This window comes from Carex rostrata, chromosome 1 (genome assembly GCF_964058835.1).
Source record: "Carex rostrata chromosome 1, lpCarRost1.2, whole genome shotgun sequence".
Taxonomy (NCBI): Eukaryota; Viridiplantae; Streptophyta; class Magnoliopsida; order Poales; family Cyperaceae; genus Carex; species Carex rostrata.
In genome coordinates this window covers 3,315,110-3,342,168 of record NC_135918.1, presented here as the reverse complement: position 1 = coordinate 3,342,168, position 27,059 = coordinate 3,315,110, and the positions used below count along the sequence as shown (strand labels likewise).

At 30.6% G+C, this 27,059-nt stretch overlaps 1 protein-coding gene across 1 annotated transcript; it reads right to left on the bottom strand.

The window, feature by feature from the left end:
- Positions 1-4,653: 4,653 nt before the first annotated feature.
- Positions 4,654-7,129, bottom strand: LOC144565084 (peroxidase 43-like). Its single transcript, XM_078314720.1, has 4 exons — positions 6,860-7,129; positions 6,010-6,198; positions 5,575-5,737; positions 4,654-5,299 (listed from the first exon to the last, which is right to left on the bottom strand). Exons 1-4 carry the CDS (start codon positions 7,109-7,111, stop codon positions 4,878-4,880), a joined length of 1,026 nt encoding a protein of 341 aa, XP_078170846.1. The 5' UTR covers positions 7,112-7,129; the 3' UTR covers positions 4,654-4,877.
- Positions 7,130-27,059: the final 19,930 nt, after the last annotated feature.

Here is a 27,059-nt window from a genome sequence, read left to right as displayed (position 1 = left end):
AGGCTTTTTACTACATACAATATATAGTGTATTAAGTGATATATGATCTTAATAATTAGTTGTTCTATAATATGTCATAAAATTTTCTTAGCAAGTATATATTGACAAAATTTGACTAGCCATAAACATATGCATGGTCGTTGTAATAATTTTACGAAATGCGTTTTCTCTTAACTCTAATCCAACACAAATATTTTAAAATTATAGCAACTAATGAATGATAACAATGTAATCTCTTGTAATATTATTTCCTTAACCATTCTTTGTAAATTGCACTTTTTTAAAAATCAACAAATTAAAACTTGTTGTTTTCATCAAGTACATGTTAATTTCTTGTAGAAGCTATTTTTTTGAAGATGTACTGTAGTATATATACTCCAACACATGCAATCAAATTATAGAAAAAAATGAGGATATAATTATAGTAACAACACAAATGATTACAGATATGACCGTATCAGAGAATCCCCGCATAAATTATGCTTAACTTCATCATGGCTCTGGAGCAACTCAATGGTTACAGTGGGCTTTCTCTCTTCTATAAAAGGAGTCAATGCACAGATGACACCTGAAGTCTAAACATTGACTGTTTTGCATCAAATAAAAGTTCAAAAAAAATGGCATCCATTTGGAAGAATTGCGGTGCCATTTGCACATCTGTAGCTTTAGTAGTTCTTCTCCTGATGCAAGCAGTCACGCCCGGTAACGCAAGAATGCTAGTAGAAACCAAGGAAGTTGTAGCATCAGATTGCGGCTTTCTTGGTGCGTGTCAACATTCTGGCTATGTGGCGGAAGCAGAGGCTTTAAACGTGACAAAGGGGACAGACTCTTATCAGCCGACGATACCGGGGCATAGCCCCAGCATTGGTCACAGCATCCCTCCAAACTGAGAATTCATGTTCAATTTTCGTCTATGCTTTGGTTGAAATAATCATTGTAATTAGTGAGCTTAATTATTTTAGTGCCGTAATTCTTTTCCCTAACACGGTACTTGTTTAGTGTGTACTCTTGTTTTGGTTTCTTTTTTACTCGTAATGCTTGTTAGTATAAGATTTTGCAATATATAGTTTGTTTTAATTAAAATAAAGTTAACGTGATCGGTACTTTAAATTAACTCAGGAACGGGTTTACAGTCAAACTCAAACCAAAGGACCCTCATAATTTTTTTTAAAAAAAAATAGTCATTTGAAAGGTTTTTAATATAATTCTTACAAAATGCTAAATGTGTTATCTAGTTTAGTGGTTCAAATTTAATTTATTGTTGTGGAAATTTGAGCTCAAATTATGACTATTACATATATATTATACATTTCAATCTAAATTTTGTAGTTCCACTCCGGTTTGAATTATTTGAATTATATTACAGGACCACGATACAAATTTTATCTTTTGATTAAAAATTTAAAATACAAGTTCAATACAGAATCCAACTTTAGCCTAGTAATTAAAAATAACGTTAAAATAATAAAATGCAGATTTGAACTTACCTAAATATTTTTTTTATAAATATTAAAAACTGAGATACTTACCTTCTATTCTTATCTTAGAAAAGAAAAAAAAAATTGCTGGCACACGACAGCAACCTTGCCAGCAGATATATATAAGAGAAACTGATAAGCATGTTTGCCCAATGCTCTTTTAATCTTTTTGATTGATTGTTTCCTTTTATGTATTCTCTATTTTCAGCATTAACATTCTTTCTTTTTTTATGAAGCAAAAGAGGTTCAGGCCTCATGACTAATTTTATTAAGTAGAGTTTTTTTTGTATCTCTCAGAGAAAAAATTTTGATGTCACATTTTAATTAATTCGAATAGACGCAAGTTTTGGTTTTAAAAGAAAACATTCCAAATGCCCATTAGGATTTGAACGGCCAATTTGCATCAAGCCCATACCATGCATGACCAAATAATTGGAAAAGAAGAGCAATTAAGAAAACAAAAGCAAGTTTAATTGTACTAACAAAATTTCTGAATGTTAACTGCATTATATTTGAATTACTCTTTTTGTGACCTTTCTGAATTATTCTCAAATTGGACCAATTGTACGAACAACATAATATTTATCTCATGCTATTGATAAAAAATATGAAATTCTTTTAAATAAACAATATTTTGATATATAATTTGTTTTATGAAATAACGAACTATTACTAATTATATATATATGTATTGTTTTCGATTCCCGAATTTACTAATGATGTTGTGCCACCTTAGACAATCTATGATATAGTTTATTTGCATAGAGCAAATTAGCTAGCGTGTAGCTTGTGTTGTGCTCGTTAAGATGGTTTGATTACAACTTCAAAAATCTATCAAATTTGTTTCAAACGACGAATTTAAATTGTTGAAATCTTTCTACTTCATGAGTGATACATGTATAGGCGAAAATTTAAAAATCTCGAATTCATTTAGTACAAAGTTAAGTAGTATAAACAATAATAATGAAAAATGAATGTATAAAATAACTTATAGAAAATTCATTTTTTTACCGCTTAATTTTGTACTAAATGAATTCGAAACTTTCAAAATTTTACATGTACACGAATCACTCGTGAAATAGCGAGGTTTCAACGGTTTAGATTTATCATTTGAAGTTAATTTGATAGATTTTTGAAGTTGTAATTGGTGAGCACAACACATCCTAGCTTTGCTCATTTGCATATGCTTTCCGTATCCTGTGGACCTAATGAATACAATATAAATAAATGAATGACAAATACAAAACCTTCAAATGTATTTATTTCATAGCTATTTAGTATGTAACAAACAATGAACCAATGATAGTACCTCAACGAAACAGAACAGGTCAAAACATGATAGAATATTCGTTCCTGAATTGCTGAACAGCATTTGCTGCCGCAAGTTCTTCCTTTGCTTTTGTTCCAGAATTGCTCTTTCTAACAAAAAAGAGAAAGGAATAGCTAATAATAGTTGTCCTATTTATTTATTTTAAGCAAGCACGTAGGCCAAGTCTACTATACCTTTCTTTGTTTTTGATTGGAAAGTCTACTATACTTAAAACCAATGAAAAGAGTTCACATATTGCAAGACAGGAAAAATAATATACAAGTGAGAATTAGTCTTTCTATTTTAACTTGAAAAGAACATCAAGTTAGAGAGAGAGAGAGAGAGAGAGAGAGAGAGAGAAGATTGAATTTAACAAATTATTTATTGTATTAATGCTCTGTGTACATGTACATTTGAGGTATGTAATCACTAATCCTAGCATAATCATGGTTGAAAAAGAAAAGATAATTGGGGTTAATTTGAAATGAGAGGAATCATTGGATGCCTTGTGCTGTTCAAAACAGAAGAATATGCCTAACTAACATCAGTTGAAGAGGACGCAATATGTGGTCCATTGTATACGGAAATGGAGGCATCCATTGGTTGCTTATCGTGGTAACCAATTGTACCCCTTATCAAATTAATATTTAATAGCATTGGGTACTTTCAGTGTGAAATTTGCATAAAGTGAGCTGACCTAAAATTTGGAAGCAATTTTAAGCATTGAGTAAATAGAATAGCATGATAAATTAACTCAAAAAAATTCAAAGAGGAAGGAAAATTTCACAAATTTGTTCAATTTCAGCTAAATATGCATTCCATTATGCTCAGAGATGGAAGTGATTTAAAGAAAGCGAGATTAATGGGAACATTTTCCTTCACAGATGAAGAGAGATCTGTTGCGCAAATATTGAAGCTTATTTTTCGAGAACTCTCTCTGGCGTCGCTCAGCCAAGGAAGAGCCGAAGAGGAGATACTTCAGATCCGTTAATGGTGATTGAACTATTTGAACAGTCGCTAATTTAATTACCAGACCGATCCGTAGTAAAAATTTGTTTCTAGTTCAGAATAGTTTTCAGCCCAAGGTATAGAATTGAAGTGAAGCCCATGAAACTGTTTGCATTAATTCTTCAAATGTACATTTATCATATCGGTGCCTGTCAATATCAACTTCTATTCCACAGTCCTTCAAGTTTGTGTAAAGGAAAAAAGTTATGATTTACTTTGAAGTAAAAATAATGTTATTTTACATATAATTTATCTAAAATGTTGTATTTGCATATGGACGTAAGTTCAACAAAGTATCGGATACTTAGTCCAATGATAACTTCAAACCGAGCGATGGATCATTTCATGCCTATTTAGACATAAGTCTGTATTTAAGATTCGTGTCACAATTAAAGAAAGATTTATAATTGAGAGTGCAGCGTCGGAGGTGATCTGAATTCCTATCATCCACTGTCACATTTTCACGTAGTTGAAGTATGATAATTAAGATACGCATATGATTTGAGTTATGGGCTAAATATACATAACCAAATGGATTTCTTTTTCTTTTTCCAAATTCTCCATGGGCCTTGGCGAGAAAATAATTCATATAGGTCGAAGCCCATTTTCACCAATTTCTTCATGAAACGAGCCTACAGTTAAAAATATTAGAATGATATTATATTGAGAACAAATAAATAAATATCTTAGATAATAAACACGTCTCAGTCTCTCAGGTAAGCGGCAGCCTCCTCAATATACGCAACTCCATCAAAATAATTACATTCTTTTTCATATATCCCTATAACGTCACATATTTAAAATTCTCAAGAGCTCAAGAGAAAAGATAAAGTTAAGAAATATATATAAAAATAATAATGAAAGAGAGTCTCAATTTACATTGTCACTCCTTACAAATGTCACATGGTTGTAAAGTTTAATTTGATCTAAACCTTTTCATATTATAAATATGCACTAACTTGTTTGAAATAATATACACATGCATGCTTCTGTCACGTATGTACTTACACACCACTATCCAATATCACACCATACACATGAATCACCGAACCGTTTACAAAAAATAAAAACAAAATCAGGCTTTAATTGAAAGCCGAACAAACACGCCTAATCTCACCGTCCGATCTAGTTCGGACACCAATTGATCCCATCTTGACCATTGATGCCGCGAAATCTTCCTCAAATGATGGCCCAAAAAGATCGCCGAACAACCCAAAGTACGAATCGACTATTGCCTTGGTTGATTCATCCTGGTACAACGCTGCATCAGACTCGATCACCGCGAAACCAGATCTTATGTTGCTCAAGATTTGTTTGTCAAATGTGTTGCCGCTTCCACGGTCAAGTGGGATACGCACATTCACGTTTCCATTCTGCGGACACTGCGCTTGGAGCTCAGGAAGGAAACCGGGGTCTATGGATGGATCAGATTGACTGTTCGTTGAGAAGCTGTAAAGACGGTTTTCAACGAAGAAACATGCTGTCGTCCCAATAGTATGTGCCGCTACATGTTACAATTTGCTCAACTCTTTAGTCAAGTTCTAAATAAGAGACTGTTATGTGAATATTGTACTAAGACTACTGATTTTTGTTGAAGTTCAAAATAACAACTATTGGGTATCATATATAACTACCCTTGTTTTCATCTAGTTTAGCATGTAACTTGAAAATGTGGTTGGTTCATTAGGCATTAATGGTTTGGGTTCAAACCAACCACATTTTAACTATAGGAATCACATTTTTTTTTTCCATTATAATAATACGTTAGGAATTAATTACCTGAGAGGAGAACAAGATCCTTATCAGAAAGTCCCTTGGCTGCAAATTTTGATCTTAGCACATTGATCGGTTCGCGAACCTGAGGCATGTTGTTTGCATCCGCAATATTCGACACCCGACCATCTCTCCTACCGGTTGGCACATCATATTGTGGACCTTGTGTCTGCATTGAATGCTATCTTTCTTTAAAAATTCAAAATTGAGCTCTAAACTTTTAGATGGTACCATGATATTTCTATTATTCCATACCATAATGCAACTGGCCAAATGCAATTAATGTGTAGCTGGCATATTTTGAGTATATATGTTATCTTGGAAATGAAATTTGACAAAACCTAGTTTTCTATATCGATCCTCAAAACAAGCTTAATTACTACAACATATTTTGTCAGAAATCAGATGACAAAAAAACTGAAGAGAAGTGTAATGGCATACCATAGTAATTGAGTCCCGGGCGGCAAGAGCCACGATATCAGCACAAGAAACTGTGCCAGGGCACTGTGACTCGAGTTGTGCTTTCGCACTGTCAATCACTTCCAAACCTCTCAGACCGGCATGATTCGGTGAATCCTTTTCCAGGTTTCCGGTTGCAGGGCTGCGAATTAGAATTGACCCTTCACAACCCTATAAGCAAAAAAAATAACAACAATTACAATAATATTACTAACATAATAATAGAGCTGTCAAAAAATAATAAAACAACTCAAGAACACAAGACTCCCATGACTCTCCCTTCCCTTCCTTATTTTTTATTTCTTTTATTTCTTGATTGAATTACACGGCTCTTACATGCATATTTATCAATTCAAAAATATTTTATATATCATGTTAAACATGAAAACCAATCCTTAGAATTAATGACAAATAATCAAATACTATCTACTGCCTGTTTCACTAGATATGATTGATATTCTTCAATTTCTTTTTTCCTTCTTTTGAGTAGATATAGATCTTCTAGAGGATTCGGCTTGATCCCCAAGTTATGCTGGAACCGAGTGTAATCTTAATAGTAGTGGTAGTATTAGTAATCATTATAATAATAATAATAAATCTTTACTCAAAATCGTTTAATCAAAATAATAATATATCGCAGAATATTAATCATAATAATTGAAGAAGAAGGAAAAAATAAGTAAAAGAGCGTGTCATAATAGAAACTTGTTAATTTGATATAATTGTAAGTCTAATAAACAGAGAGCTTCAGCCCCCAATGCTTGTGAAAAATACCCAAATTAATAAAAAAAAGGAAAATATAAATAAATAGGGAAGGACTAGAGAGAGATACTTGAACAATGCAATCATGGAAATGGAGCCTGAGCAGAGCAGCAGGGATAGTTGGGTCTGATAGAGTAGCTTGTCTAACAACCGAGGTCACAATAGACTCAGCATTTGGGCATGAATTCTGATAGAATCCTACTTGGAGCTGAGCAGTTGAGATTGAAATGAGCGAAATGAAGAGACCCAAAACCAATGCAATTGCCCAAGACATTGCTTTTGAATTAGAACTGAAATTGGAAAAGAGAGAGAGAGTGCTCATTGGCGCATTGAAATTGCCAGTACCAAATATATATAAGCCACTGTTTCGGTGAAGAGAACAGCGCTTGACAAGTCACAGGCTGGACAGAGATGAATCACTTGTCAATTTGTTAGGCTATTACAGTTACATGTGGTTCCACTTCATGATTTTGACGATATATAATATATTATAATCAAGATATTACAAGTATAGGTTTCAGCAAGACAGCAATGAAAGTAGTTACAGAATTAAAGCGGCTAGTACCATATTATAGAAGTGAGCTAGCCTGGTCCCAGTACCAAAGGCCTGAAATAGAGGCTATCAAATTACAAATAAGAAATAAATAGGAGGAAGAGATGCGTGCAATGTTGGAAAAATTCTCTTTTTTCTCATTGAATAGTGGAGGCATTTTAAATTTGGCAGTTGCATGTTGGTAAAATTCTCTTTTCTCATTGAATAGTGGAGGGTATTATCTTTTAAGTGATACCTCTGTTACCAACTAAAATTTCAGAATAAAAACAATTATAAGGGAACAAAAGCAATTTTAGATTGACGAATGTATTTTATAACCAATGAAATAGGTCATTAAATAAAGAGGATGGTTGAAATGCCTTTATTTTAAACTTTTAATAACTTAAAATTTAAATATTAAAATAGTTAAAATAAAATTATTATGATCTATATTATTTTTTTCTATGTATATGTAAAAGATTATGATATTGTAACTATATTTTAATTGTCACTAAAAGCTTACAAAAATATATGAATATGAATAATTTCTGAATGTTAAATTTTCAACTTATTAATTCATATAAAACAAAATGAAAAGTGATAATTTTTATGTAAATATAGAAAAAATTAATATCAATCACATCTAACGTTTTATTTTAACATATAAAATTTTAAAAAATTTATTATTAAAATATCAAAAAATAAAGACATAACATAGACATAAATAACAAAGTCATTTGAACTTCCTCTTTATCTATACATTCACTACAACTTTATATATGAGAGAGCGGACTCTCATTCAACTAGGAGTTTATAATTTATTATTAAAATATAAAAAAATAAAGACATAACATAGACATAAATAACAAAGTCATTTGAACTTCCTCTTTATCTATACATTCACTACAACTTTATATATGAGAGAGCGGACTCTCATTCAACTAGGAGTTTATAATTACTGGTTGTTTTATCCATGCATTCATTACAACTTTATTTTAAAATATTTTAAATGAATAGTTGTGCCAACTTGTATGCAGTTTCTATTCGGATAGAGGCGGCAAAACACTTACCCTAATAAAGTCTGATTTTATCTGAAATTTTCTACATTTTAAATTTTCCTTATTTATTTTTCAGATTTTCAAAGCAACATATTTTGTATACATAGTCTGATTTGAATTAACGTGCGACTAATAAAGTCTTAAATTTTAACGAATTATAATTCAACGTAAACTATAGCACAATCAACAAAAACTTGCATTGAACTGAATTTGAATTTTTAAGTAAAGTCATTGACAAAATTAATTTGACTTCATGTATCGCATTATTAATAATGAAAAAAGTGAACAAAAAAAATGACTGGTACGCTACCGATTTTTTTATTTATATCCAAAAAAATATATAATTTTAAAAAACTAACCAAACCTCTTGTTTATTTCGAAAACTACCCAAACCGGAAAAAAAATTTCCGGTTTCAATACCAATTTTCGGAAATTGGATATTAAATCCGGAATAATTTTTTCCGGATTTAGGATTTTTTTTTCCGAAATTTTTTTTTCAGATTTTTTTTTCATTTTTCAGTTTTTATAATTTATTTATTTTTTGTATTGAAGTATTACAAATATTTAATATTTTTTTAAATAGATGGAATACTATATAATTTGATTTATTCGAAAGACTGCTACAAATAATGCGGATCAACATTTTTCATGCCGAAATTTTTATGACCATAAGAAAAATTAATATAATATAATATAATATATGTTGTAATAAGAGGCACCGCTAATTAGCTCAAAAACTGAAAATAAATGCGATTAAAAGTAAATAGATGAGTTTAGAGAAATTTGACACGCGGGATAATAACGGAGTTCGGCAAAACAAAGGTCTACGTCTCCGGGGCGTCGCAACCTCTTTCTAGGTGCGCCTTTCTATTACCCAATATGAAAGGATTACAATTGTGAACCGTGAGCCCTTACAAAACGGGAAGTCACGACCAACGAGAGATGAGCGCCGGCGAGCCCTTACAACCAAGGGAAGTCACACGAGCAACTCGAGGTTTGAGCTGGCGAACCCTTACAAACAAGGGAAGTCACACAAGCTACTCAAGAACAAGAGAAACACTCAATAGATCACTCTAACCTAATCTAATTAGAGATTAGTGAAGTGGGTTTGAGGTTGTTTGAGATTGATTGAGAGATATTGAAGTTTTAAGCTCAATCAACAATGGTGGAACCAAGCTCTCAGAAAATCGCCTCTTTTGAAGTTTAGGGACGGCTAGGTTAAGTGGGGAAGAGACCCCACTGCTCTATTTATAGAGACAGCTCAAAAATGAGCAAATTGAGCTAAAACGTTACAACGTTTTCTGAAAATGTTACAACGTTTTATATTATAATTCGATTTTAGGTTTTCAATTTCCTGACAGCTCAGCTAATCGTTCAAAAACGTTACAACGTTTGTAAAATGTTACATAACGTTTTGCTCTGTAAAATCTTGATCAAAAACAGGATTTTTGAAGATCAAATTTAATTAAAACGTTACAACGTTTTGTGAAAACGTTATAACGTTTTAGGACTCTTGTACAACTGGATTTCAGTCCCTTAACATCCTTAAAACGTTATAACGTTTTATGTTTTCTCTGAGTTTGATCAAGCTCTTACTTAGTGTTTTTGACAGGAGTAAAACGTTATAACGTTTTACAAACGTTACATAACATTTGGCTCTGTAAAAATAGCCTCAAACTTACTTTACCAAATACAAAGTATTACAATTTGCATTCTTGACAAATATCTTCATGATTTCTTCTGTCCAAGCATTTTACATTGCAATTCCAATTCTTCTTGAACCTACATAATCTTAAAGTAGAAGAAATCGTAAAATTCAATAATTGTATGTTTTTGCAAATTAGTCAAATAGACGTAAAAGATTATTGTACGAACAACAATATATATATATATATATATGTATATATAATATAATATATATGTTAAAATGTGCTTGCATATCAAATTTTATATTTTTTTGAATTTTTTTATTATCTATTAAGTATTTAACAAAATCGCTATATTCAGACCATTGAATTTTTTGTACCCATCTTAATAAATAGTAAAAAAAATTTAGAAAAAATGTAAAATTTGATCTGCAAGCACATTTTAAAATATCCATCATGTTGAACGGTTTGGATCGACTGTTTGGACTTTGAAAACTTTGAAAATACCGATCATTGAATGCCTACCGTCGAACGAGAACTTAAACTAAATTTTTGAAGCACTAAACAAGGGTTCCAATGCCTCATTTTTTTTATACCTCATATTTTATATCTTCATTTTCTTCATATTCAAAGTCTAAATTGTCGATCCGAACCGTTCAACATGATATCCATACTAAAATATGGTTAGGGATGAAATTTTATAATTTTTGAAATTTTTTTACTATTTTTTAAGATGGATAGAAAATCACTGTTTTTTGAACGATTCGGATCAAATAAATTTTTTTGTTGAACGGTTCAGGTCGAATAAAAATTTTAACATATATATTATATTATATTATATATACATATATATACATATATTGGGTCTGTCTAAATTGCTGCTGGCAGCATTTCGGCAGAGGTGCTGCCGGGGCTATATTTAGCCGTGTGATGTCCAAACAACAAATCCAAACCGTTAGATGTTTAATCTATATTATAATCTACTTGGAGACCAAATTTTACATTTTTTTGAATTTTTTTACTATATATTAAGCTGGTTTGAAAACCGCTGATTTCAGTAAATTTCTGCAGCATTGAAATCTGCGGTTTTCAAACCAGCTTAATATATAGTAAAAAAATTCCAAAAAATGTAAAATTTGGTATCCAAGTAGATTATAATATAGATTAAACATCTAACGGTTTAGATTTGTCGTTTGAACATCAAAAAATAGAAAAAACAGTGGCAGCACCGCCGGCAGAAATGCTGCCGGCAGCAAATTAGCCACAGCCTACATATATTATATTATATATACATATACATATATTATATTATGAGGAGGGTTCAAATGCACCCAAATTTTTGTGCACCTAAATGCATCTTATCCTTTTTTTCTGTTTTCAAAGTCCGAATAGTCAATCCGAACCGTTAGATGCAATCTATATATTAACATGTGCTTGGAGACCAAATTTTATATTTTTTGGAATTTTTTTACTATTTATTAAGCTACTTTGAAAATTGCTGATCCAATGGTCCAGAAAATGTAAAATCAACGATTTTCAAAGTGGCTTAATAAATAGTAAAAAAATTCCAAAAAATATAAAATTTGGTCTCCAAGCACATCTTAATATATAGATCGCATCTAACGGTTCGGATTGACTATTCGGACTTTGAAAATGGAGAAAAATGATTTAAAAGATAGGGTACATTTGGGTGCACAAAAATTTGGGTGCATTTGAACCCTCCTCTTATATTATATATACATATATATATTATATAATATTAATTTTTCTTACGGCCGTAAAAAATTCGGCATGAAAAATGTTGATCCGGATTATTTATAGCAGTCTTTCGAATAAATTAAATTATATAGTATTTCATCTATTTTTTAAAAAAAATATTAAATATTTGTAATACTTCAATACAAAAAATAAATAAATTATAAAAACTGAAAAATGAAAAAAAAAATCTGAAAAACAAATTTTGGGAAAAAAAAATTCTAAATCCGGAAAAAATTATTCTGGATTTAATATCCAATTTCCGGTTTGAGTAGTTTTCGAAATAAACAAGAGGTTTGATTAGTTTTTTAAATTTATATATATTTTTTGGATATAAATAAAAAAAATCGGGGTACGCTACATGAAGCTAAAATAGCTTCGTCAATATATTTAATCAAATTTTAGAGAAAGTAACTAACAAGTTATGAAATTTCTCATACGGGCTTCTCTCTCTCAAAAAAAAAAAAAACTTATGAAATTTCATTTTATTTTAATAATAAAATCAAAACGATTCAAGTATCGAACCTGACTTAAATAGAAACTGAACTTGGAAAGATTCCAAATACCTTAAATGTCTTAAACGCCGATTGAATAAAACCGAATCAAATCCAAAACACAACGAAATGGTTAAAACCTTAAAAAGAGACGCCTAAGGCGGTTTGAATCCCAAATAGCCCAAATTCAGATTAGAGCAATTTGATCCAGTAACAGTAATTTTTCAGAGAAAGAGAAAGTAGCACAGTTAGTTATAAAAAAAAAAATTCTAAAATTATTAGTTATTTAAAAATTGAGAGTTCGATTCTTTCTCATAACTTTGCAGTTTTTGCGAAAGTTAAAAAGAAAAAAAAATGTGATTTTTTCAAATATGAGTAATTCGGATGTGACCAGAATCTAATGCATCCTTTGGCACCTCTTATGGCATGTAATACTGAAGGACGTGATACGACGTAACTAAAATGTTGTGATTTAATTATGTTATATAACGACACATAATCAATTTTTTTTCATGTAACGTAACGTTATGTAATTAAAATAGTGATGCATAATCACGTATAATCACATTGTAATCAAACGTGACTAATCACGTTTAATTTTTTTTTCATATTTTAAGTTAGTTAAAAAATGCTGAAAAAATAAGAACATATTTGCAATATAATTAAAATAAAGAAATAGTATTAGAGAAAATTGACCACATAACGTGTCACGTTATATGACAAAATTAATTTGTTGGAAGTGCTGTGGCTAGTTATTTTCAATCATTAAAAGACACATCACGCAAATTGATATGTCAAGTAACAGACAAATCACATCAAATAACCGATATACATAACAAAATTAGTAACGACGTGACTAATTACCTTCATTATTCTGCCATCATTACATACTTCCTCTTTTTAAATTTTCCCAACTTAATTATTGCGGTCCTTGTTAGAATTTGAAGTTGGATTTTAACTGTGAAAGACGTGTCATTATCATCAGCACATTGACTTGATAGCATTAATTTGCGTCAAAATTTGAAAAGATGGATGGCTCCTTCATGAGAAGAAAAGGTTTTTATTGCATTCCTTAAACACTATTAAGCTATAAATGGCTTAATGTTATTGTATCACGCTACCTGATTGCTACAATTAGATTAAAATATGACATAATATCATGTTTTGTCTCATCAAAGAGCAAAAAATGATGAGTTACAAAATATAATGTATTTTTTTTTACTACTTATAGGATTACAAATCAGAATGCCATGATAGTCTTTATTATATATAGGAATGACTTTAAAAGTAGACAGACAACTAACACCTACCGAATCCTTCTAAATGGTATACTATTTAAAGAAAGGGGGAAAAATGATGCTGTTAATTGCAGAAACTCAAAATAGTGACAAATTTTAAAATATAATATACTACTGTCGGTGGTTCCTTCAGTTTAATTACCATTTGATCTATATATCGTTCACGGTTGTGGATATTACATGTGACTTGGAATGCGTATCCTATGCATGATTTTAAACGGAGCCACTCCGGTACCTGCTTATAACATAGGGGGACTTTCAATATTAGTGCAGATTTAGTCTGTACGAATTTTAAGACAGATCGGACAATTGAGATCCATTAACTCAAAAGATTCTCTTTTGAGTTAATGCAAAGGATATGAATTCTGTGACTTGCGAATCTTACATCCTTTTCTGAATTAAATTGCCATGAATTACTCTAACAACAGCTATTAAGATCCAAGTCATTATCATATATATATATAGAGAGAGAGAGAGATGGGCTATGGTGCATTGCAATGCATGAGCACCCTTGTGCATTGAACTATAAATCACCGATTTAAAGTCCAAATGACCGATCCAAACCGTTCATCTTGTTCTCCATATTAATATGTTCTTGGAGACCAAATAGTGTTGCTTATCAATTTGGTTTGATGTTCATAATATTAGTAACTTTAATGTGCATTCTATTATGATATGTTTATTGATAATTTTGTTAAATCATTTAAAACTGTAAATATATTATTTAAATAGGTCATGTATTAAATTGGACCAATTTGGATACTATTTAGTCAATCATCCAACAAACAATAGTTTAGAATATATTTTTGTTCAAATCGAAGAATTTTTCTAATGATACGATGGATAGCAAATTATTTTTAAATTATATACCAAAACAATGCATAATAAATCTGAATGATAGCGGATATAAATATACAACTTTAATTGTTATTTGAATAACTTTGAGGAAAAAAATAAACGAAACATACACGTGATGTATACCATAGTTGTCCATATGATATGTGCCATTGCAGCAACATATTAACATGTTTATCTTATTTAATCACTTATCTGGTTTATCGAGAGTACATTTGTAGGGCCTATTCGTTTGTCACGGGATTGTGCGGGATGAGATTTGACGGGAATGAGAATCCACTTTTAAAAAGGTGGAAACCCATGAATACGGGTACGTACGTGGTTGATTATGGAAACGTGATAAAATAGGTGTTCGGTTGTACCGTTGGATTAGTTATAGAAAATCTTATTTATCTTCTAAAATATTTGATATTATACAACTTTTTTTATTAATAAAATTATAATAATACAATTAAATGAAATAGATACAGACCGATATGAAATAACAATTAAAAATATTTACAAAAAATGAACATATAAAAAAATATTATAAAATATGTGAAATGTGTGCATTCAAATTTTCTGATACAAAATATTTTTGTAATTCTTTAAATCCATGGATAAATGTACACATTTTTGTATGCATTCAATTATTTTCATATAGAAGCCAAGGCCAACTAGCTTTGTTATTGATTAAATGATTAATTAAAATAAAAGGTGCTCGGATCCGGTTGGATCAGTTAGTCCCACAAGCAAAAATAAAATACAAGGGAACTATTATATATACCCTATATCTATTTTATTAAATCCACGTGTGAAGTAGAATGATGAAATATGAGAGAGGAGAGATAATATATATATATAAAAAAAAAAGATCAGCGATTTGGGAAGATAAAAATGAAGTCTGAGTTAATATATTTTTTCCCATCAAATTAAACTGAGTTGGTAACCGACATGAGAAATAAAAGAGTTACGAAGTGGAAACAAACATGTCATCGAGTACCAGACGCACGAAAAGTTATTGGAATGTGCCAAAAATCGAACTAATTCCCACAATCCAATCGTCGGTCGAACAGGCCCAAGAGTTTATGATTGGGCTGGGATGAATGAGATTTGTTCGGATGGCTGATCAGATTAATGAGATTATGATAGCTTACCAGATAGTGAGCTGGGAAATCGTGATCAGGCACACTTTCTCAAGTTCTGTGGTTGGAACTGGTTATCATATTATATGGCGGGTCATTCTCGTCACTCTGAATTATTGGGCTCCTAATTATTGTCATTTTTTCCGAGTAAATAATAGAATTTTATTGATCCTCCAATGCGATCAGGTATGATCCAAATCAGTAAATAGTTATTCAATAAATTTTAATAATATTTTTGAGGAATAAGACAAGAGATTTTAGAAATGTCATGACGTGTTTTTGATCTAGTTAAGTCTTTAAAGAATTGATTCATTGATTGATTAGCACTTATGGTACAAGATTTTTGTTCTAGTAGTAATTTATTGTTTCAAGTTAGATTGTATTATACAAAAATTATTATGAAATTTATAGATTGAGCATGGTAATATCTTTTTTATTCTTTTTATTCATCTTGTATCAGAGTAATATTTTATTTTCTAGTACAAATAGAATCATATTTGTAGAACTTAGAAATAGTGATGTATATCAACAAGAAATAATGGAAAACTTGATTTATTAGATAAGTTTTTATATCTACATCTTTTAAGTCATTTGATAGTCAAATTATAAATCATACAATTTATTAGTAAGAAAATAGACAGCACAAATGTAAAAATTTAGCAACTGAAACATTTATATCACTAGTTTTTTTATTTTAGTTCATTCTGCTACATAATATTATAATTATGTCATTTATAATTAGACTTTATTTTTCTGAATGTGTATATCAACAAAGTAACTTGATGACTATGACCCGCCCCATGGAACGAAAATTCTAAACTTGCTATTCAGTTTTGTTTCGATTAAACAATATTTTCCCTTTCAAAGGTCTCATGATGAGTCATGCATATTTAAGGAGCACAGCGACTTTATTAATTGGAGGGAACGACCACGTTGGCTGTCTCTATTTTGCGTCTCCAAAGATATTACTGAGTGCTGCTATGCCTCTCCCGAAATTGCTAAAACCAAGGCAGCTATATATGTGAACTCTGTTAAAAAAAAGGGTTAATTTAAAAAAAATATATAAAAGTTATATTTTTTTCTCGATTTTTTTAATCAAAATACAACAAATGATGTCACATCGTTAGTAGGCGAGGAAAATAGAAAAATGGTTGTTTAATAATCAGCAATAGCGTAGGGTTATATATGTGAACACTGTTTAAAAAAAATCAGAAGTGTTAATTTATAAAAATATATATATATATATATAATTTATATTTTTCTTGATATTTTAATCAAAATGCAAAAGTAATGTTACATTGTTAGCAGGCACATTTGAGACAAAATTATTCCCAATAATAATTAGCAAGCTATAATGTAAAATTTTACACATTGGTTTTCAAATAAGAAAGTCTTACATGTAAATTTCGCTCCCACAATTTTTTATTTGAATCTTCACTTTTACAGTGGTGGAGCTACGTAAAATCAGAGGGAGAGTCACTGGCTCCCTTGGCTAATTTTTTTTTTTTTTTTTTAAAAACACGCTTATATTTATATGATTTCTTTTTAAAAAAAACTATAAAAAACTATATTTAAGATATAAAAATTTCAGAATATGTGTCACCCTAATTTCTTTTCAAAATATATTTCCACTTTTATAAATGAGGAGGGTTCAAATGCCTCCATGTTTTTGTGCCTCCATCATGCCTCCATTTCTCTCCATTATTTTCAAAGTTCAAACAGTCGATCCGAACCGCTCAACTTAACCTCCATACTAAAATATGTTTGGAGACCAAATTTTATATTTTTAGGAATTTTTTTTACTATTTTCTTAGATAGGTACAAAATCAGTAAATCTGAACCATCTAAAAACAGTATTTTTTTTACCTATCTAAAAAAATAGTAAAAAAAATTTCTAAAAATATAAAATTTGGTCTCCAAACATATTTTAGTATGGAGGTTAGGTTGAGCGGTTCGGATCGACTGTTTGAACTTTGAAAATGATGGAGAGAGATGGAGACATAATGGGGGCACAAAGACATGGAGGCATCTGAACCCTCCTCTTTATAAATTATGCTTTACCTAAACGTTTGTCCCATCCTACTTTAACTTTTTGACTCCGCCCAATGATCTAATGTTTTTAGTGTGTGAATCCAAAATAGGTTACATCGAAGGAGAAAGGTGTAGCTTCGATGTCCATTGAATTTAGTTTGGTTTCGATTGGCAAATATACCGTCTAATTTGTTTCAGAATTTGTGTGTACGAATATTAAAAGCAGACGCGAAAGTTCTAATGTGAATTCTAAATCCAATCCGACGGTGAGTGAACCTATTGAAACCAAAGTAAGTTCGATGCCCATCGGACCTACTCTGTTTCCATATCGAAGATCGTATGGCCTTGACGCTTTTTTTTCATTTTTATTTTTCCCTATCTCAGTGCTCTTAATCTTATACTCAACTTCTCTGGTGTCCTTTTTTAAATATTTTTCTAATTTAATATTTTCACCTGTGAATTTAGATGTCAAAAACAAAATATTAGCTTAAAACTAAAGTAGACGATCTAGTCTTGTGTTGTAAAATTATATACTCAATTTTGGTAGTATCTAGTATGTATTCAATCTTTGTTCTGATTATAACACTTTATTAGTTTCTTATCCAATTTTGTTACGTCAGTATATGTTATATATTCCCAACATTAATATAGTATTCGACAATCATTAATTGGAATATATATAATGATGCCTCTATTTTATATGCTTCCATCATACCTTCATTTTTAAAAACATTAATAACTCAAATTTTAAAATTCAAAAGTCAAAATAATATCGTTGGATATAATCTATATCATTTTATCTATGCATGTGTAAAAAATTATAACATTTCAATTTTGTTTTGGTTGTAAAAAAATACACTAATGTGGATAATTTTTAGACGTTGATTTTTCAACTTATTTATTCACATTTGAATAAAATCGAAATGTGGTAATTTTTTATGAGCACATAAAGAAAATAATATAGATCACATCTAACGGCTTTATTTTGATTTTTAAGTTTAAAATTATGAGTTATTAAAGTTTTTAAAAATGAATGTATGGTGGAGACAAAAAATGAAGGCATTTGAACCATTCTCATATATATATATATATATGGATTTGGCTACCCATAGCACCGTAGCCAAGTCCTATATATGGATTTGGCTAATATGCTATGGGTAGCTAAGAGGCCTCCCGTGCTACGGCTCAATATTCGACTTTTCGAAATCCTAACGGTCGATCCGAACCGTTCATCTTGTTCTCCATATTAATATGTATTTGGAGACTAAATTTTACATTTTTTGGAAATTTTTTATTATTTTTTTAGATTTATTAAATATCGCTGTTTTTTATGGTCCAGATTTGTCTGAAAAACAGCGATTTTCAATAAATCTAAAAAAATAGTAAAAAATTTCCAAAAAATGTAAAATTTGGTCTCCAAGCACATATTGATATGGAGAACAAGATGAACGGTTCGGATCGACCGTTAGGATTTCGAAAAGTCGAATATTGAGCCGTAGCACGGGAGGCCTCTTAGCTACCCATAGCACCGTAGCCAAGTCCATAATATATTTCCAACAATCATTGGAACTCGTTTGATGATATTTGAACCATACATAATTCGACAAAATTAATATAGATAAGATTTGTTTTTTTTTATTAATTTATGGAGTAAGGATACGGATAAATAAAAAGATGAAATTAATGACTTATTATTGGACCATACTCACAACAATGGAGATATCCAATCATGGCCACACTGGCATAATATTCTTAGTAATGAAGCATGTAACGAAGAGTTTAGATTAAATCAAACCATAGTTCAGATCCAGTATTAACAGCTATATAAAGCAATATAATTTTTTTGTGCAGATGAATCAACAGCAATATACAAAATCTTCTTTTACATTTATTATCTTATCTATCACTTGTCCTTCATAGGATAGGATAAGGTACGAGTGAAGATCCTCGCTGTACTTAAAAATCTTTTAATGCTGTATAGGTTTTATTTTATGACGTTCAGACTCAATTTTATTACATGAATCCACCATGTTGTGGGGAACGCTATCCTCTAGGGAGTTTTTTCCGTACGGAGCTTTTAATCTGGTCCGTTCGTTTTGGAACGGGCGAATCAGATCAGTTCTTGCTCGATTTGAAAAAAATATATATTTCTCAAAATTTGCGAAATTTTTAATCTGATCCGTCCGATCCGAAACGAACGGACCAGATTAAAAGCTCCGCACAAAAAAACTCCGCAGAGGATACACTTCCCATGTTGTGGACCGTGTACGACAAAAAAAATAAAAAATTGAATAAAAGTCAGTTTAATTTTCTTTTCTTTTTTAAGGTTGAAGCTGGTTTAGTTATCTAATTTATTTAAGAGGCTTTTTATTAAAAAAAAAAGCCACTCAATTATTTAACATTCACAAAATATTATTTTTTTAGATTTCAAACTTATGATCTTTCACACAAAGAGTATCATTTTTCTCATTGGATCAAATATTAGTTTATTTAAAATGACCAACGAGTTGTATTAATATACTTTGTGAAGTTGTGTTCATTATTTTTACTTTTAAATTTTAAATAGTTGATCTCAATCTTTCAACATAGTTCAAGTTAATGTATTTCGAGACCAAATTTTATATATATATTTTATTTTTTTTAGAATCTTTTAAATAAATTAATATTTGATCGTATCTAGAAAAAAAATATAAAAAGATTATAAAATAATGTAAACTAGTTGGAGATTATGTTGAATGAATCGGACCAACGGAATTTTGAAAATAAAGATTTAGACAAAGTAATACATGATTTTCACTTCTAATCAGAGGCGAATCCAGATATTGAGTCGGGACTAAGAAACAAAAATGAGTTGGGTTGGAAAGAAATGAATTTAATCCAAAATAAATAAATTTATTTATATAAAATAGACAATAATCCATAAATACATAACCTAATTTTCTTTCCCAAAACTTAATTAGAAGTAGGCCACTGTCTGCCTGGACCAATACATTGCAAATTATTGTTAACAACATTATGTTTTTATGCAACAGCTTTCTCAAATAAACCGATTTATTATTAAATGACTAATACAGCTGCCATTGATATCTCATTTAAGTAACATCTTGTCATATCAAATTATAAACACACCCAACGACCCCGAGTTGAACAATTAGATTTAATTTTAACAAAGCCTTTTTTTTTTCTTTTCTAAATTATTACCTTGTCGCGTGCTTGAGTTCTTTTTTATTTTTATTTTATTCGAAAACAATCTTTTATTACAAATTCAAATGCTTCATTGTTATTCTCGTATTTATTACTGTCTAAACTTTCTTAGGCCCCATGTGTTTCGTCAGATTTGAACTCATTTTAAAGGAAATGAGTACCGGGCCAAGTTTGTTCCAATAGGCCCCATGTGTTTCGTCAGATTTGAACTCATTTTAAAGGATATGAGTACCGGGCCAAGTTCGTTCCGATAGGCATCGGACTATATATGTTCTATCAAAGACTCAAAAGTCGTTCCATCGACATTAATATTTGTGTGAAAAACTTAAAATTCTTGCAAATTAAGTGTGCATTATACAATTCCCACTCTCATTTCAAAGATGAAACAACGTTCATTACTTTGGTTTAGTGATAAAAACACATAATTTCTACGTGAGAGGTCATAGACTTGACCTCTAACTTTTACCAAAAAAAAAAAAATGAAACGACGTTGCTACTAATCAGCTTTTATTTCAAAGTAATACAAATTTTGAGTTTGAATCCAAACCGTCCAATCTGTTTTGGCACAAATAATGAAAGGGTCCGTGCAAGTCCACTTGAATCAGATTGTCCTGGATTATGATCATACGGTCAGGATGCAAACTCCAAATTTGAGTTACTGCAGGGGGATCCGGATTCCAGACGGATTGGGCCTAAGATTTGAGACAAAGATTCGGACCTAAAACTTCGACACAAATCCAACCCAATCTGACCAATTGTCATCCTATTTTAATTTCCTGTGTCAACTACTAATTACGATTTATCTTTCCAAAGAAGATAACAAACATAATTCTTCATATTCCTAACAGTTAGCACCCTCGTGGACCATTACATTAATTAAATATATATTTCTAACATCCCTTAAACATAAAATATTATCTGACTCACATCCTAGCAATTTTTTGAGATTGGTAAAGACTTCTTCAATAAATGATTTGATGAAATTATGAGCCTCTTTCAGTCTCTCTCTGCTTTTCACATATAATATAACCTGACATCATCATTTTTTACATGCTCACGTATGAAGTGAAGTGAAATTTGATATTTTTGTACTTGCTTTTTCAGATTCTTTGCTAATTCAACACATGAAATTGAACAAAATATAAAAGTAGGTCATAGTACATACCGGGTCGTATCAACTGGGTCAATCACAACTGAACCAAAATGAATTATTTCTTCCTTCATTGTATATCAGCATGCACATGTCTGTTACCTCTGCCTACCAAATTAAATGGTATGATTTCCTTTTTTATGTGTATTTCATTTACATTGTACTGGCATAAAATGTCATTACTGAACTCTAGCGTTCTGCAACTGATACCAGACTGTGATTTGCTCCTTTTTCTTTCTAAACACGAGCAAAATAAATATCAAATATCGAATTGATGGAACATAAAGATCTGAATACAATAAAAATTTGTCGAAACTTAAATTTGGAAAATTCAAATTTTCTGTTTCAACGTCTGTTTATAAACTCCATTGAATCAACAAATATATATTTTATTCTAGTTATCTCCATTTGATTTAATCACTTCATATATATTTTGAACCTATTCATAATATATAAATTGCAATGCTTAAATCGAAAAGTCTAACGCTTTACATTTTGTTTCCTGTGGCCTTTATCATTTCCCTCTTTTTTTTTTAAGGGAAAGTCCGTAGGCAGGCTTTATACTTTCAGTTTCCGATTAAAAAAAGAGAAAGAATAAGTGAAGACTAGCCAGAGATATCTCTCTCTTTCACTCATTCAATTGGTAATAAAAAGGATGATGCACCTCTTTGATAAATTACATCAATTGTCTGTCAGTTTGCTTGATCACTATTTGGTTGATTTAATCACTCTTTAGCCAGTGCACAATGTTAATATTTTATCAAAGAATTGATCGATTCAAACTAATGTTTGATTCTATGAAAGTTGTATAACTGAATCCCGATTATCGCTGGACATTAAAATATTAATGGAATATTGTCGGTCATTTTTATGCTAGTGTTATAAAGAGCAGTTATCTTTGATAATTTTGGTGGCAATTCTTGCTCACGATAAAGACAAAATACACTTAACAACAATGATATTATGACCGTGATAACTCAAATTTTTTTTTTTTTACTTTTATTTAATTCGTTAGTATATTAATTTTAAAATTTATTGATCAACAAAATTAAAATTATTTTTTCCATTTAAAAAATCGAATAAATAACAAAAAATTAAAACTGTTAAGACTGTTAAATATATTTAGCAATTGAACTTCTTTATAGTTACTGTAAGTTTGATGCGTATCAGTCGAAAAACTAAGGGCTTCAGTGAAATTATGCAAAAAATATAATAAAAATAGTAAAACTAAGAAGGGATGCGGATTCAAATCTATAATTCTATAATTCAATTTGTAAAGCCTCTAGGGCCTTTAATTTAACTTTCACGAAATAGTAATGATAAACAAATAATTTTTGTGTTTGACTATTTGGATTTTGATAATTTATATTATTTCAAGCAGTAAGTTTTGTAGTTTATTAAAAAAAATTGATTATGTGTGAAGTAATAATAAAATTTAATGAAATACGAGAAAAGGCTCCAGGAGGTCTAACGCGGTAACGCCTCTGCAGTCTAATAATAAATTCAGTTTTCTCTATTAGGACATCAATGTCCTGCTTTGACTGTTAATTTCTTTGATTAGTTATTTTCTCACTTTATGGGGCAAAACAATTTCCATCTTTCCAGAATTAGTTCCTTAATAACTTGAAAAGGAAATAAAATAGATTAAAATTCATTGCTGAAAAATTCTGTTTTACACACCGGCTGATCAAGTTCTCTTATAGTTGTCTTGTTCATTCATATATTAATTATCCTGATGTTTTCCTTAATGATCAAGGAAAAGTGAAATGGGAAAAATTTAAGCATTCAATTAAAATGTTATTAATTCCTTATAAAATTCAAAAGCATCAAAAGCGAAAAAAAGATTCTGTCGATTGGAAATTTGGAATAGAGGAAATATGGTAGGAATGCTAGTTAATTTTATCACATAAAATAAATTACAATTGAGCAACTGATACTAACTATTTGTTATTTGAAAATTTGGTTCTTATGCAATTGACTTTGAAAAGGTCATAAATTTACTGAAATGCGCTTGGTTATTTTATATATATTTTGGTCCAATTGCCAATCACCTTATGGGCAAATTTTTCATATGTATCAATAAGCAGAAATTGCTCATTTATATATTATAATATAGAAAGACCCAGTGAATTTGCATACCAGCTGTTATTCCCACTAATTCACCAAATTGGTACTGGTATGGTTATGATGCAGCTTTAATAGAATTTGGTGTTTTCTCTCACACTATTGTTTTTAATTAAGTTTTCATAATTGTCACGTAATAAGAGATCTACAAATAGGCAACATAAAAAATCTACATAAGATGCTATGCCGAAAAAGGCCCCAACCTTAGACAAACAACATCTTCACCAGCTGTACCAGCATTTATCCTGTCATATTGTCATTTACAAACCCTTTGGAGTATTACTTGATTGATGGAGTAATGCTGTTATTGATGACAATGGTAATTTAGCCTACAACTTGAAAATGGTAACAGTAATTGCATAAGCCATACATCTTTTTGTTTATTTTCTTCGCATTTGTTGTAGTTAAATTGAGATAACATTGTGTTTGACAACCAGTTAATTGGACATGCAAACCAAGCACTTGCCGTTAGGCAAACATATACCAATATGCATGATTATTGGTCCAATACCAGTATGACTGGTAAGGTAGGTAGTGACTCGTTAGGCAGCAAAAATGCACTTGTAATAAACCAGAATTTCAATGATTGCCATTCAAAGAAACATCATTTGTTCTAATTGTTTCGATAAAGATGATTATATTCAATATTTGCAAAAATAAAAAAATAAAAAAAAACCATACTTTTGAGTTCTGAACCTAAAAAAGGAAAGAAATATTGTACCTTGTTCTATCAATTTTATTCCATTTGACCAAAATACCCTTGTTCTTTTGCACACCTCTTCTTGTACAACTTGGGTATTATTAATTTGGGTGTTTTCTTCACTTAATTTGAATATTCTCTCATCAGTAAAATTTGCTAGAGAAACTACTAAATTTGTAATGTGATGTCCTGTACTGGTAATTTAACAATGTTACGCTAATAGTCGAGTGTGACAACCGCCCCTGTTAAGTGGTGGATTCTTTTGAAGAACGGGGCATCTGCTGTAATTTCAGCTAAAATAAATTATAGTTTTTCCATTTAGTTGGTTCATAGCTTCCAATGAAATAATACTAATTCTCTCGTTTATTTTTTAATGTTCCTTTTTCTTCAAAATGGTGTGAGCTTGATAGTTGATACAGAGAAGTGTCTATAAATTCAAGTAATAATTACTAAGAAAATGATGAATACAATACCAGTATACTCAAATATTAATAGACATGATATCTTAGGCAGCTTAGAGAATAGAGATTAGGCACAAATCAGCCCTGGTTCGATTATGCACCTGCACGAATGAAGGAGATGCGGGAACAAGGAAGCAGGCCTGAACAAAAAATGTTCCGAAGAGGGATCATAGCACTGACCAAGAGTGAAGCGATTCTCCAGTCAAAACGGATCGATCGGAGATCAACACGATCTGCAAAGATAGTTGATTCTCCAATGACATGGTATAATTATGCGTTCGAATGCTGCGCATGTGCTTCTTATCTGCAATCAAACAGTTGCATATTTGAGTTTGATGTTAGCTCACTGCCTCCTTATGCTTGCTTAGTGTGGTAGTGTGAATTTTCTGTGAATTTGTAGAAGCAACTGTGAGTAGCGGGTTCTGATTCGTATAGTTAAAAGTTAAAACTCATGCGGTATAGATAATAGCACAGGCAAAAAAAATAGAAGTTTGTTTGGAATAAAGAAAACAAAACTTAACTGAAAATTAAATCATCAAGTTTTGTTTTAGAGACGAAATACATTTGAAAAAATGACATCAAGAGGTGAATAACTTAATTTTAGTTTAATTTATTTCGATTTAATTTATTATTATACGAATTTCTAAAATTTTTACTCAAATAAATTCTGATAAAATTAGCATTTTTATTTTTGATCTAATTTAATTATAGAACTGTTTTTACCAGCAGAACAATCACATTCCAATTTTGTCCACTATAACTTCTCTGGCACAACATTTAAAGCCAAAAGAAATAAGAATTATAAAGTAGAATCGCAGTTAAACATAGAAACATTTCCCAATTATACAAAGGGGAAACCAACAAAGGGCATTTCGGTCGATTGGAACAAAATTGATACAACAAAGGACAGTATTATGTTTAATCAGTTAATCTTCTTCCTTTTTTTGGGGGGGAGGGTTCAGAAGGAACACTTTCAGCAAAGATCTTTCAATAATTTTAAGAAGGCCGGAAAGGAAACTCGTGTTTGTTTATTGAAAGATCCTTTTATGCACAGTGGCAGGTTCATCCCGCATGAATGCGGGTCAACTTATCCCCATTTATTTTTTTGTTACGATACTTAGATATAATTTTATTGTATAATTTAGAATAAAATGTAATAATTATTATTAGAAAATTGTCTCCATATTTTTTTGTGAAATTTTTTATACGATTGACCTTCAATAAATGTTCGATCCCCATTAATTAAAAGTTTATGCACCAACTCATGTTCCAAAGGCTTGAGTGATCTTGAAAGTTATTGATAGAGGCGAATTGAAAGAACAATGAGTTAACAATGATAATTACATATTTCCGCTGCAACAAAACAATATATATTGAAGTAGTCCTTAACGTATCACATGTTCTCTATATGTCTAAGCTCGTACCAAAAACAACTATCTCTCATAGAAAAATTTACTAAGTTGCTTGTATATACATTCCTCCGACTAGCTCAGTTAAATGAACTGACATGAAAACCGCTTGATCTTAATTAGTACACAATGCATAATTAACAAGATTGTGAAATCTTCCGACACAACTCAATGATAAAAGAAAATCTCAAAGAAGGCCAGGCCGAGATTGCATGGGAAAATGATACACTACCAACGGTGCGCTCTCTTTCCTCTTTGCGTTCTCCATTGATCTACGACCTCCTTTCTCCAATACTTCACTAGCCTTCTCATTTCCTCTCTTTGGTGATTCAGATTTCATAGGACCAACTTTACTCTCAAGCCCAGCAAAACATGAGTAACTCAGACCCATTTTTTTTTTTCTTCCTCTCTTCTCTGTTTCGTTGGAGC